This window comes from Erinaceus europaeus, chromosome 10 (genome assembly GCF_950295315.1).
Source record: "Erinaceus europaeus chromosome 10, mEriEur2.1, whole genome shotgun sequence".
NCBI classification, from domain to species: Eukaryota; Metazoa; Chordata; class Mammalia; order Eulipotyphla; family Erinaceidae; genus Erinaceus; species Erinaceus europaeus.
This window is the reverse complement of record NC_080171.1, coordinates 29,247,378-29,260,649: the sequence shown is the minus strand read 5'-3', so window position 1 is coordinate 29,260,649 and position 13,272 is coordinate 29,247,378. Positions and strand designations below refer to the sequence as shown.

Here is a 13,272-nt window from a genome sequence, read left to right as displayed (position 1 = left end):
TTTGAGCTCCAAATACTGTGGGTGGACATGAATAGGTAAGGGGGCGATTAAGAGATCTTAGTGTAGGGGTCGGGCGGTAGCCTGGTGGGTTAAGCGCACGTGGCACGAAGCGCAAGGACCTCATAAGGATCCGGGTTCGCGCACTGAAGGAAAGTCGCTTCACTGGAGGTGAAGCAGGTCTGCAGGTGTCCCCATCTTCTTTCTCCAGTTGTCTCTGTCCTATATACAACAACGACATCAATAACAGTAATAACTACAACAATAAAACAAGGGCAACAAAAGGGAAGATAATTAAAAAAAATAAAAGTAAATAAAAGATATCTTAGTATCATAGCAGTGCAAGACTGGAATGTAGCTCTGTGGTAGATCAGATGCTTCCATGTAGTGTATAAGACCCAGAGTTGCATACCAGGTGAGTGTGTGTGTGTGTGTGCTTGTATGGAGGCAGGTAAGGCTAGTAAAGAAGCTCATCAGAAACAAAAGGGAATAAATATTTTTTAAAAATTGCTTTAAAAAAAAAGAAGCTCATCAGAATAGACAGTATTCCTTAAAGTGCTAGAAGGTTAGGGAAGAATGAAGGAGGAGAGAGGACTATAGGGACAGTTGTGTGTGGAAAGACTATCATGGAGGACTGGAGATTGAGCAGTGGCAGCACACCAGACTTCCTTGACTGGAAGGCTCAATTTGCAGCACCACCATAACATCAAAGCTGAGCAGTGTTTTGCTTTCTCATGTAAATAACTTTAAGAGTTATATGTGAAGTGTAGTTTAGAATATAATTTGTCTTTCATCCTCTAGAGTTTGTTTGCATAGCCATTATGCTATCTCCCCTGAGAGAACTTGGGCTTTCTGGTACATGCATTAGATACTTGGGGTTTGGTTTGTTTTCTATTGTTACTGGGGCTCTACTTGTTCGAGGTAGATTTTTGCTTCCTTTAATGAGGTAGAGAGCCTGGTTTGAACCTGGATTGTATGCATGACACAACAAGCACATGATCTAAGTGAATTATCTTGCTGGTCCTATGTAGTATTTTAACAACTAAGTCCTAAATGTTATTTTTTGTACCATCCTAAATATGCTCCCACCACCACCACCGAGGTCCTGTATTCAACAGCCTTCTCTCCTCTTAAATTGAGAGAGAAAGTGGAGATAGGGCCAGCACTGCTTCACCACTCATGAACCTTCTTCCTTGTATGTGGGGACAGGGGCTTGAACTTGGATCCTTGTGCACTCAACCCAATGTGCCACTTGCCAGCCCCCCTTCTTTTTAATACACCCTACCCAGATTAAAAAAAAAAAGTCTTTAGCTACTTTGCATAGAAGAGCTAAATCATATAATCTGCTTGTCAGTGGACCAGAGACCAAGTGAAACTGGTGCGTGTCCCTGAAATAAGTTGATATGGCAGAAGCGTTTTCATGACTAAGAAGTATGTGGGTTCTTTTATCTTAGCACAACAGTTGTCCTGTGATGTCGAGATGAGCAGGGTGTGGAAACTGTAAGCTGTAGCCACTTTTAGATTTCACTAAACCAGTTTTAGATGAATAGGTTAAGAATTTACATAGGGGGCAGGGATAGATAGCATAATAGTTATGTAAACAGACTCCCATGCCTGAGGCTCCAAAGTCCCAGGTTCAATCCCCTACACCACCATAAACCGGAGCTGAGCAGTGCTCTGGTAAAAAAAAAACAAACAAACAAAAAAAAGAATTTACACAGGGAACTGTTCACTGAACAAGATTCCATTCCAGTGTTCTAGACTTTTAAAGTGTTTTCCTAGTGAAACCTCACTTGCTCTTTATGACTCTGGAAGGATAGGCATGGTTCCATTTTACAGGCAAGAACTACCAGGTTAGAGGAGTTGCTACACACTCAGCTAGGAAGCTGGCAGAGCCAGCCTCTTGTTAAATCTAATTCTGCTCAGTGAAAACTACACTATGCTGCTGCTGTCCAAACATGTCTACGTGCAAAGAAAAAAGTACAGTGCACACCTTATATTTAAGGGGGTTTATTAAATTCAGTGTTTTCAATATATATTTTTTAAATTATATTTACTTATTGGATAGACAGCTAGAAATTGAGAGGGAAAGAGATGATAGGGAGAGAGACAGAGACACCTGCAGCCCTGCTTCACCACTTGTGAAGCTTTCCCCCTATAAGTGGAGACTGGGGGCTTGAACCTGGGTCCTTGTGCACTGTAACATGTGCACTCAACCAGATGTGCCACCACCTGGCCCCCAATGATCTTTTTTTTTTTTAATATTTTATCTATTTATTAATGAGAAATATAGTAGGAGAGAGAGCCAGACATCACTCTGGCACATGTGTTGCCAGGGATTGAACTCAGGACCTCATGCTTGAGAGTCTAATGCTTTATCTACTGCACCACCTCCTGGACCACCCCTAATGATCTTTTTTCCTCTTTGAAAAATTCTCAGTTGTCCAAGAGGTGGTGCAGTAGATAAAGCATTGGCTTCTCAAGCATGAGGTCCCAGGTTCAATACCCAGCAGCACATGAACCACCAGAGTGATGTCTGATTCCTTCTCTCCTATCTTTCTCACTAATAAAATAAAATCTTTAAAAAGAAAAAGAAAAAATTCTCATAAGGTCTGTTAACATACTTAATTGGGCCATATGCATGCCAAAGCTCATATCCTACCGGCTAAACTCCTCTCCAGACTGACTTTTTTCCTTTATTAAATCATTTGTGAAATGTAATTTAAGATGAAAAAGTGAAGTTATCTCAGCCCATTTACTTAGTTTATTCCTCCCCCTTTTATTTTTAAAACCAGAGCCCTGCTCCAGCTCTGGTTTATGGTGGTGCAGTGGGTTGAACATTGAGCTAGGAAGGGAAGATAGAGAGGGAAAGATAGACACCTGCAAACCTGCTTCACCATCTGTGAAGTGTCCACCCTGCAGGTGGGGAGCAAGGCTTCAGACTGATCCTTGTGCTTAGTATTATGTGCACTTAGTTGGGTGTATCACTGCCTGCCCCCTCCCCCCCCCCATTATTTCTTAATCATCTCTTCACGATCTTGTATGTCATTTGTTATATAATGTAGTGGAGGGAATGAACCACGGTCCTTACTCATGATATGCATGACACCAGCTCAGACTGACCTCCCGTGCTCATTGTTCTCATGCTTGTTTTCTTTTGGAGTGCAAAGAAGAGATAAACACAGAGAAAAAAAGCACCATTTCTACCACCCATGGAACTCCAAGGTGGTGCCGGTGCCCGGTCACAGATGGAAGATGTGTTTTACTTGGTGAACTCTCCTCAGAATATTTTAGTTACTTTTCTACATGTACAAATTACTAATATACACACAGAAAAAAAAAATTTTTTAAAGTATATGTAGGGACTATTAAAACTAATATTGGAGGCCCAGGAGGTAGCATGAGGGTTTGAGTTTGATCCCTGGCATCACGTGAACCAGAGTCGTAATTTGGTTTTCTTTTTCTTCCTTTCTCATCTCCTCCAATAAATACATAAATGCATTTGAAAAATAGTTAAGCCAAGGGAACAGAACTCAGCCTGGAGCAGATGTAATGTGCCCAAGCTGGGGGACTCTGGAGTTGGAACCAGCACCTAAGTAAAGGGAGTAAAGGACTAAGGGAAATCCACTTTTTTTCTCATATATATATATATATATATATATATATATATATATATATTGCCTCCAGGATTATTGCTGGAGCTCAGTGCCTGCACTACAAATCCACTGCACCTGGAGGCCACCCCCCATTTTTGTTGCCTGTTATTATTGTTATTGCTGCTGCTGTTGTTGGATAGGACAGAGAGAAATCGAGAGAGGAGGGGAAGACAGAGAAGGGGGGAGAAAGACACCTGCAGACCTGCTTCACCACTTGTGAAGCGACCCCCCTGCAGGTGGGGAGCCGGGAGCTGAACTGGGATCCTTACGCCTGCCAGGATTGAACTCAGGACCTCACACTTGAGTGTCCAATGCACTATCTCCCGGACCACGACAATCCACTTTCTAGAACTGCTGGCAAACACTAGCTGTTGTCTCACTGACCCAGTGTGAGAGATGGAAAATCAAATAGGAAGCCCAGTATATTGGGACAATTATGCTAAGAATCAGAACAAAGTAAAGGAAACATTTAACATCTTTAAGAGGATCAAAGAAAACATAGTCTACTGAAAAGGAAGATAATGAGAATGATGTGTGATTTAAGTTGAAAGAACTAGCTCGCTGGATAGTGTACTGCTTTTGCCATGTGTGCAACCCATGTTCAAGTCTGGCCCCCAGTGCATTGAAAGAAACTTGGTTCTGTAGTGTCAATTTCTATTATTTTATTTTATGTCACCAGAGCACAGCTTAGCTCTGGTTTATGGCAGCGCGGGAGATTGAACCTGGGACTTTGAAGCTTCAGGCATGAGAATCTCTTTACATCATGCTATCTACTAAAGAATATGAAAAAAAAAAGTCTTAAGTATTTGCAGGAGGTAGGGGTGAGGGCTGGGGGGGCGGTGGTACACTGGGTTAAGTGCACATAGTACGAAACATAAGGACCCACAAGGATTCCTGTTCAAGCCCCTGGCTCCCCACCTGCAGGATGCTTCACAAGCAGCTAAATAGGTCTGCAGGTATCCATCTTTCTCTCTCCCTCTCTATCTCTCTTTCCCTCTCAATTTCTTTCTTATAAAAAAAAGAAATAGCCACAGCAGCAGTGGATCTATAGTGCTAGCCCCAGCAATAACCCTGGAGGCAAAAAAAAAAAAAAAAGTACAAGGGGGGTGGAAATAAACACATTTTTTAAACTAGAAAAAAAAAGATAGGGAAAGATTAGATACACTTGTTTCTGACAAAAGTGACCAACACAAAAATCATAGGGATAAACACAGAAGCACCCAAACAGGGAAAGCAAAAAAAAGACCCACGGGGAAACAAATTTGGACTGGCTTCAGGTTTCTGATATAACAGTGTCAGACAAGAGGATGTCAGACAATTTCCCCAGAAATGTGTGACGAGAATTGTCATGCCCAGTCAAGTTGCCTTTCATGCATGCAGTCAAGAAAACAAATCCAGGAGGACAGCAGTGTGAACAGTTCCTGCCCAGAATGCATAACTCACTTGTTAATTCATGAATTCTATTCCAACTGAGTAAGGAGTGATCACTGAGTCTGTCACAACACTCAAATTCTAAAGCTAATGATAGAATTCCTTTTTTTAAAAAAAGTAACACCTCATGAATTTGCATGGCATTTTTGCACAAGGGCCACAGTACTCTCTGCATTGTTTAACGTATGTGTTGTGAAACAAGCCCTTTGATCCTTCAGTTTAACCAGGGTTAGTGCTGGTGCCGGCATGAGGAGTTCATTGCTTTTTTTTGTTTTTTGTTTTTTCTACCAGAGCACTGATCAGTTCTGGTTTACGGCGGTGCAGCAGGCTCAGGCATGAGAGTCTCTCTGCATAACTCTTCTATCTACCCCCACCCCAAATCCACTGCTTCTGGTGGCCATTTTTTTTTCTCTTCTATTTGATTCGATAGGACAGAGAAATTGAGAGAGAGGAAGACAGAGGGGAAAAGAGAAGCCACCTGCAGACCTGCTTTACTACTCATGAAGTGTCCCCCCTACAGGTGGGGAGCCCAAGTTTGAGTATTTACACATGGTGACTTGCACTTTTAACTGGGTGCACCAATGCCCAAAGCTTGCTTTCATAACAGGCACTGCTGGAAGACAGCAGACCTGTGCACACTTTACCACATGCAAGCACCCAGTTTCAAGCCCCCTGGCACCACATAGGACCATCATGCACAGGGGAAGCTTCACAAATGATAAGAGTAGTGCTGTGGTATCTCATCTCTCTGTGTGTCTCTTTCCCTCTGTTTCTGAGATTGAAAGGAGAAGAGTCGATCAGGAGTGGTGGAGTTGTGCAGGAGGGAAGCTCCTCATTGGCAAATAAATTACATGAAACATAACTTTTACCTGGGGGCAAGCTCTTTAGCATTCCCTCCCCATATGCTTATCAGGTTAAGCCTGTGTTGTTCCATATGCATTTCTGTTGCTTGGCAACAGCAGGGACAAAGGACCACCAATGGTTGCATGAACCAAGAAAAGGAAACACAAGTTAAAAGAGGAGCAGTACTGTCCTCCCCCCTTGAATTTTAGAACATACTAGAAAATAATGTGGATAAAGATTATAGGTTGAAATTTTGATTTTATTTCAAAATGATAAATAAACTGAGGCAGAGTGCTGACCATATACTATTTCGGGAGGGCTTGTAAAACTGGAGAAATAGTTCTGTGAGGGCTCCAGTCAGACCCAAAGTGACTCCAATAAAATTTATGATTGGTTGAGATCACCTCTTTAATCTTCAGGGATTTCATAAGAGTTCTCCACCCTGATTTCTGAGTATCATAAAAAGTAAAAAGCACTTTTAATTTTGTCATTTTCCCTTTGAAAATATTTTAGCAGCAAACAGGACTACTTGTTTTCTTTACTTCATTTTTATGAGCATAGCAGTTTTAAGACACCTACTTAAAATTAGAGAGGGGGGGAAAAAGCCCCTCTGTGGCACTGCTCTTCCACAGAAGGCTCACATAAATAGTACTTGTGTCCATTTTATCACTTGTCCTACAAAGATCAAAGATAAAATAAAGTCTGTAAATACAGTAGTAGCAGTTCACACATATTTGATATGCTTTCACATAAGTATTCAGTAAACACCAATAAATATATCTTCCCTCTTCAAAACAAAAAGGGGATTTTATAAGGGATAAGACTGATTTACTTGGGACTTATCATCACACTATTTTTAAATGTGCTTTGAAAGAATTAAAAAGCATGAAACTGTATTCACTGAATACTGGCCCATAGTTACAATTTTTTTTAACTTGGTTTAAATACATACATCATGGCTTTCTATAAAAAAAAATCCTTATAACTATGGGATCTGTGGTAGATACAACTATATTAAAATTTTTTTTCCTTATTAACGATTTCATTAAGTTAAAAAAAATCTGACATTTCCTTTAAATGTTAAGTTGAAGCCTGATCTATGCTGCTGTGTCCTGTGAAATGAACCTAATTTTCAAAGTGAATAGGAACGCCTGAGTGGCCATTTAGAGTGCTGCATTTTCCTTCCCTCATGATTCCTGCTGGGTCCTCTTCGCTGAGGCTTTTCCCTGAGTCATATATTTACTGGAAAGGCTACCTAGAGGAGGGGAAAAAACAAAACCCAACATAAATAAAGCAAGCCTCACTTTATGAAAAATGCCATAAAATTAAACTTATTGTTAATTACCTACAGAAACATTTTACACTGGCATTGGCTACTTGTTTTAAATCAGTTAGGCTAGAAACAAAAAAGTAGGTGTGAAATATAATCTATTAAACACAAGTCTAAAAAAAATTCTTTCTAAGTGAACACAAGTGCCAGAACAACAATCTTAATCTTTTTACGTGCACCACTGCCATGCTGGTGCAGAGGGTCAAGTGAACTTTTGCTTTGCATGGGTCAATATCTTGATTTCCAACCAAACATAATAGATTACAGAGTTCTTTGGTCAGAAATAAATACTTCACATTGAAATTTGACAGACATAAAGCTGTGAATGATATTATAGCAATAATGTATTGCTATAAAAGGAAAAAAGGAAATTAATATTTAAGGTAAAAGACAGAAATGAGGATTACTAAGACCATATCACCAAAAAGACCAATACACTGTTATGAAGTCTAGACAAATAAATCAATGAAACAAAGTTAAGAAATTCTGAAGTGATTATAAGAAAGTAGCTTAAGGTCAGGGAGATACTTCAGGCTGTTAGAGCCTGTTAGGACAGCTGAAACTCTAGGCTACGAGTTCAACCCCTCACACTGCCATGTCAGAGCTGAGCAGCGTTCTGGTCTTTCACATTTAATAAATATTTTTTAAAAGAAAGCAGTATATGATACAGTCACTTTTCAAATCAACAAGAAGAAATATGAATTACTGAATAACTGGCATTGTGTCAGGTAATCTGGGGCGGGGAGGAGTTTCCTTCATACTCAGTTCCAAATTAATTATAGAATCATATATAATAAAGGTTATGTAGACTTCCTTCCATGCCTGAGGCTCCTAAGTCCCAGGTTCAATCTCCAGCACCATAAACCAGAGCTGAGCAGTGTTCTAGTAAAACAAACAAACAAAAACCAAAGCAGTGCCTATATAATCTTGGGGTATGAAGAGTTCTCTAAGCCTACCACTATGGATGGCACCAATGGAATTTCATGGCTGGGGTGGTGCTTTGCTTTCTCTCTTCCTCTGTCATCTCTAAAGGAAACATTAAAAACAATTGCAAAGGTACAGAAAAAAAAGAATAAAAATATAAACAGTGTTATTGTTATAATACACCTTCCATTCTCAAATGCTTAGAAGAATGTTATTTTTAATTAGCTATCATAAAGACCACTGAGGTTTCTCAATGCTCACCTATAACAAAAATGAAATGTTAGGAAATAGAAATAACAATGTTTTCATTTCTGTTAAAGTAATATCAATTCAAAGATGCATTAATGCATGGATAATATCACCTATCTTATTAAATGACAGTCACTTTCAGTAAGTAAACAAAAATATTTAATCAACACCTGTAATATAATTATGACTGTAAAAACTTAATTTAGAAGAAATGTTTATACTTTTAGATTTAAGAATAAGCTTTAAAATTCAATTTACATAAATAATTTTATTGTAGCAAAGTACTATTAAGTTGAGCATTAGCATGCTTGGAACATATGATAAAATATATATAATTTTAAGGTAAAATTCTGTGGAACTGAAACAGAATACAAGGAGAAAAACATAAAATTTTTGCTTGTTAAAGAACTTTAAATGAATGATGGTGTATGTAAAAACAGTAACGTTCATACTTCATTTCATACAGTTTAGGTTGATATAAAAGTTTTATTTTAAAAAATCATTTATCCCCAGAAATTACATGCATTGTGACTATGTCGAGGAATTTAAAAGCCAACTTAAAATATACAAGTTGAACTAAGGGTTTTCAACAGTTGAGGGAGGAAAGTGTACAAGCCAAAGTTTTAAAGACATTGATATACCAAATATATGAAAGTATCTAGTTCATTAATAAGGAATGATTAAATGAATAACAATATACTACACATCAAGAAGGTTATCAAAACAATGAGTCACTGATAAGATCTCCCTATTCTGTTTCTAAAAGTACATTTATTATTTCAAATAAAGATCACTGGGTTTTATTTGTTTGCTTGCTTTTTAACATGGTAAACTTAAAATTCTGGTTAAGGAAAAAAACCTACATAATCATAAGAGAGAAAAGACAGCTACCAATCTCTTATTATCTCCAATTAGTAAGATTTTCAAACCATGGCACTATGATAGAATAAATGAAGAGCTAGAGGTAGTTTTTTAAAAAGTAATTTTCTTAGCAAAAAAAGAAGGGCATTAGTTTGTTGAGATTCTTATATCTTAGATGGTACGTAAAGCAGTTTATGCATAAAATCAGTTTATAACTGTTCTTGCAGTCTCTCCCTACTCTTGATAAAAATTTCCATGAATTGTTTGTCCTACTAGTTGGAAAAGATAAATGACTTCTATTTGGGATACAGGCACTTGACATGGTCTTCTCACCTTCCCCACCAGTCACTTATTGTTATAGGGAACTTGTAACAGAAGAGGAAATTGAGGCAAAGTGGAGGTTAAGTAGGTTTTTCATGATCACGAGTTAGAAATCACACCATGCAATCTGACTGCAGAGCCACTGTTAATAAACACTATCCAAAGCAGACATTCTGAGTAAGCAAGGATCCAAATTTTTCTCATGGAAAATGTCTTGGGGTGGAGAGGAGGGACTTAAATGTCTCTGCTTGTAAAAAACAGCACTCTTGGGAGTTGGGCGGTAGCACAGACTCTAGTGTAAAGATCCCCGACTCCCCACCTGCAGGGGAGTCACTTCACAGGCAGTGAAGCAGATCTGCAGGTGTCTATCTTTCTCTCCCCCTTCTGTCTTCCCCTCCTCTCTCCATTTCTCTCTGCCCTATCCAACGACAGCAGCAGCAACAACAATAATAATAATAACCACAACAATGATAAAACAACAAGGGCAACAAAAGGGAAAAAATGGTCTCCAGGAGCAGTGGATTCGTGGTGTAGGCACCGAGCCCCGGAATAACCCTGGAGGCAAAAAAAAAAAAAAAAAAAAAAGAAAAAAGAAAAGAAAAAACACTCTTGACTTCTGTATATACAGCATCTATGTAATCCTCATAACACTTAGATAATCTATAGGGAAACAACTCTGGAGTTGTTTTTAGTCAAAGCTTGTTAATCTCCTAAATCCCCACCCCTTTCCATTTTACATCTTTTAAAAAAATTTTTTTAATAATACTTATCTATTCCCTTTTGCTGCCCTTGCTGTTTTACTGTTGTAGTTATTATTGTTGTCCATGTTGGATAGGACAGAGAGAAATGGAGAGGAGAAGACAGAGAGGAAGAGAGAAAGACAGACACCTGCAGACCTGCTTCACCGCTTATGAAGCAACTCCCCTGTAGGTGGGGAGTCGGGGGCTCGAACTGGGATCCTTAAGCCAGTCCTTGTGCTTTGTATCACATGTGCTTATCCCGATGCGCTACCGCCCGACTCCCTCCATATTACTTCTGTCTCCTTGATGGGGAGGAGATCTCCTGTCAAACTTTTAATTTTTTAAAAATATTTATTTATTCCCTTTTGTTGCCCTTGTTTTTTTATTGTTGTAGTTATTGTTGGTGTTGATGTCATTGTTGTTGGGTAGGATAGAAAAATGGAGAGAGGAGATGAAGATAGAGGGGGGAGAGAAAGACACCTGCAGACCTACTTCACCGCTTGTGAAGCGACTTTCCTGCAGGTGGGGAGCCGGGGGCTCGCCGGCTCTTGCGCTTCGTGCACGTGCACTTAACCCACTGCACTACCACCGGACTCCCTCCATTTTACTTCTGTCTTCCTGATGGGGGAGATCGCCTGTCAAACTGTTATTTTTAAATTCTTATATTCCACTCAGAAAAATTCTAAAACCTCCCCAAGAAACAGCTGCTATGATATTTTCTTAAAAGGTTTATTTATTTTAATCAGAGAGAGAGACAGAGACAGAGAGACAGGTAGACACACACAGACTCCAGAGCACTACTCATTTCTGGCTTATGATGGTGCTGGAGACTGGAACTGCCATCGTTTACCTCAGGCATACCAATACTTTGCTCTCACTAGTCAAGCTATTTCCCCTGGCCTCTTAGCATGTTTTCATATCAAGCCTGCATCTGTCTTTTATGTACACCATTATTTTCCCTCTGGGTGAGGGTGGTAATTAATTCCCTAAAGATCTGTTTCTTTCTGCATCATCAACCTCAATCTGCATAGTAACCTTAATTCCCAAGACCTTTAAATTTTTGACTATAGAGAGATCTGCTACCAATTCAAATTCTTTCTCTAATCATGTAAGATACAAAAATATAGGAGCCAGGGGTGGAACACTTGTTTAGCATCTGTGAAGACATAGGTTTGATCCTTGAAAGCACATGACAGCAAGAAACAAAACGAGTAACCTCATGGGTGATGGATTTGGTGCTCTGCAGCAATCTACCACACACTTCCATAAAAAATTTAATAATTAAAGCTTTTTAGGACTGACAGTCCAGCTTACCCAGTAGAGTGCATGTTTTATCATGCCTGTAGACCCTGAGTTTGAGCCCCTGGCACTGAAGCACATGCCTGACACCAAAGGGTAGAGTGGTGCTTTAGTGTCTCCTCTGTCTCCCTCTCTGTTTAATTTTTATTATCTTTATTTATTGGATAGAGCCAGCCAGAAACTGAGAGGGAGAGACACACCTGCTGCACAGCTTCACCACCTGTGAAGCTTTCCTCTTGCAGGTGGGGGCTGGGGACTTGTATGTTTAACTAGGTGTGCCACCACCCGGCCTCTCCGTTTCTTTTCTCTCTCTCTTGCCTCCAGGGTTATTGCTGGGCTTTGTGTGTCGGCACTACTACTCATGGCCATTTTTTCAATTTTGTTGTTGTTGGACAGGACAGAGAAAATGAGAGGGAAGGGGAAGATAGATGAAGAGAGTAAGACACCTGCAGACCTGCCTCACCATTTGTGAAGTGACCTCCCTACAGGTGGGGAACCAGGGGCTCAAACTGGGATCCTTGTGCTTTGTACTATGTGTGCTTAACACTGTGTGCCACTGCCTGACCCCTCCTTTTCTGTTTCTATCTGAAATAAAAGGGGGGGGGGAAGGTCTTTTGGAAACCAATGATAGTGTTCCCTCACCAGAAAAACAAAACAAACCTATCATAAAAATAAATGCAGGGGAGATAGTATAACGATTATGCAAACAGACTCTCATGCCTGAGGCTCCAAAATCCTGGGTTCAGTCACCTGCACTACCATAAGTAGTGCTCTAGTGATTGAAAAAAGCCTGTTTCTATTTAGAACATTTTATATTCTTGAGATAATTCCTTTTGGTACTGACTGCAGTATTTAATTAACTAATAATTCTACTTATTTTTCTCTTGTTAATAATGAAGTAACAGTCTACTCTTAGTGTAGAATTTTTTCATTTTCCCAAAACCTGAGATCACAGGGCCCAGGCTTATTTCAGACAGGGTTGGTGAAAGCAGAAAGAACTCTCTCTGTTGTGGGATTGGGAGACTGCAGGGATCTGGGAATGCTACTTTTCTCACTCTTGCCATCCAATGGTGAAGATAGCTTAGATTCTGCACTTCTGTAATTAACAAGGAAATCTTTCCAACCTGAAAGCAAAACTGCTTACTTAATAATAAAACAAGGGCCAGGTGGTGGTGCACCTGGTTAAGTGCACACACTACAGTGTGCAAGGACCCGGATTCAAGCCCCTGGTCTCCACACACAGAGGAGAAGCTTCACAAGCAGTGTAGCAGGGCTGCAGGTGTCTCTCTTCCTCTCTTATGACCTTCCCTCTCAATTTCTGTCTATCCAATAAATAAAAATAAAAATAATTGGGTGTCTAAGGGGTAGTGTGGCTGAGCAGTCTAAAGCAATAAAACAGAGCCCAAGAAAATCGAGCAGTATAGGATTAGATAGCATAATGGTTGTGCAAACGACTTTTATGCTTGAGGCCTCAAAGTCTCTGGAACCACCATAAGCCAGAACTGAGCACTGCTCTGGTTAAAAAAAACCCAAAAAAACATAAAGTATGGGGGTTGTTTTACATTATATGCATAGTGTCAAGTGACAGTAATGGAACTTAACTTTTCTCAGAGACCATACA

The 13,272-nt window shown here is 39.7% G+C and overlaps 1 protein-coding gene across 7 annotated transcripts in view; it reads right to left on the bottom strand.

Annotated features, from left to right (window-relative positions):
• Positions 1-6,165: 6,165 nt before the first annotated feature.
• The window catches only part of TUT7 (terminal uridylyl transferase 7), an 82,108-nt gene continuing 75,001 nt past the window's right edge, over positions 6,166-13,272 (bottom strand). For 5 of the 7 annotated variants that reach the window (XM_060199473.1, XM_060199478.1, XM_007537878.3 and 2 more), the window contains one exon: positions 6,166-7,182. In XM_060199473.1, coding sequence (XP_060055456.1) covers positions 7,115-7,182 — 68 coding nt within the window. In that variant the 3' untranslated portion in view covers positions 6,166-7,114. Of the gene's footprint in view, positions 7,183-8,213; positions 8,284-13,272 lie in introns of all 7 variants that reach the window. The other 2 variants (XR_009551994.1, XM_060199477.1) reach the window with 2 other exon arrangements.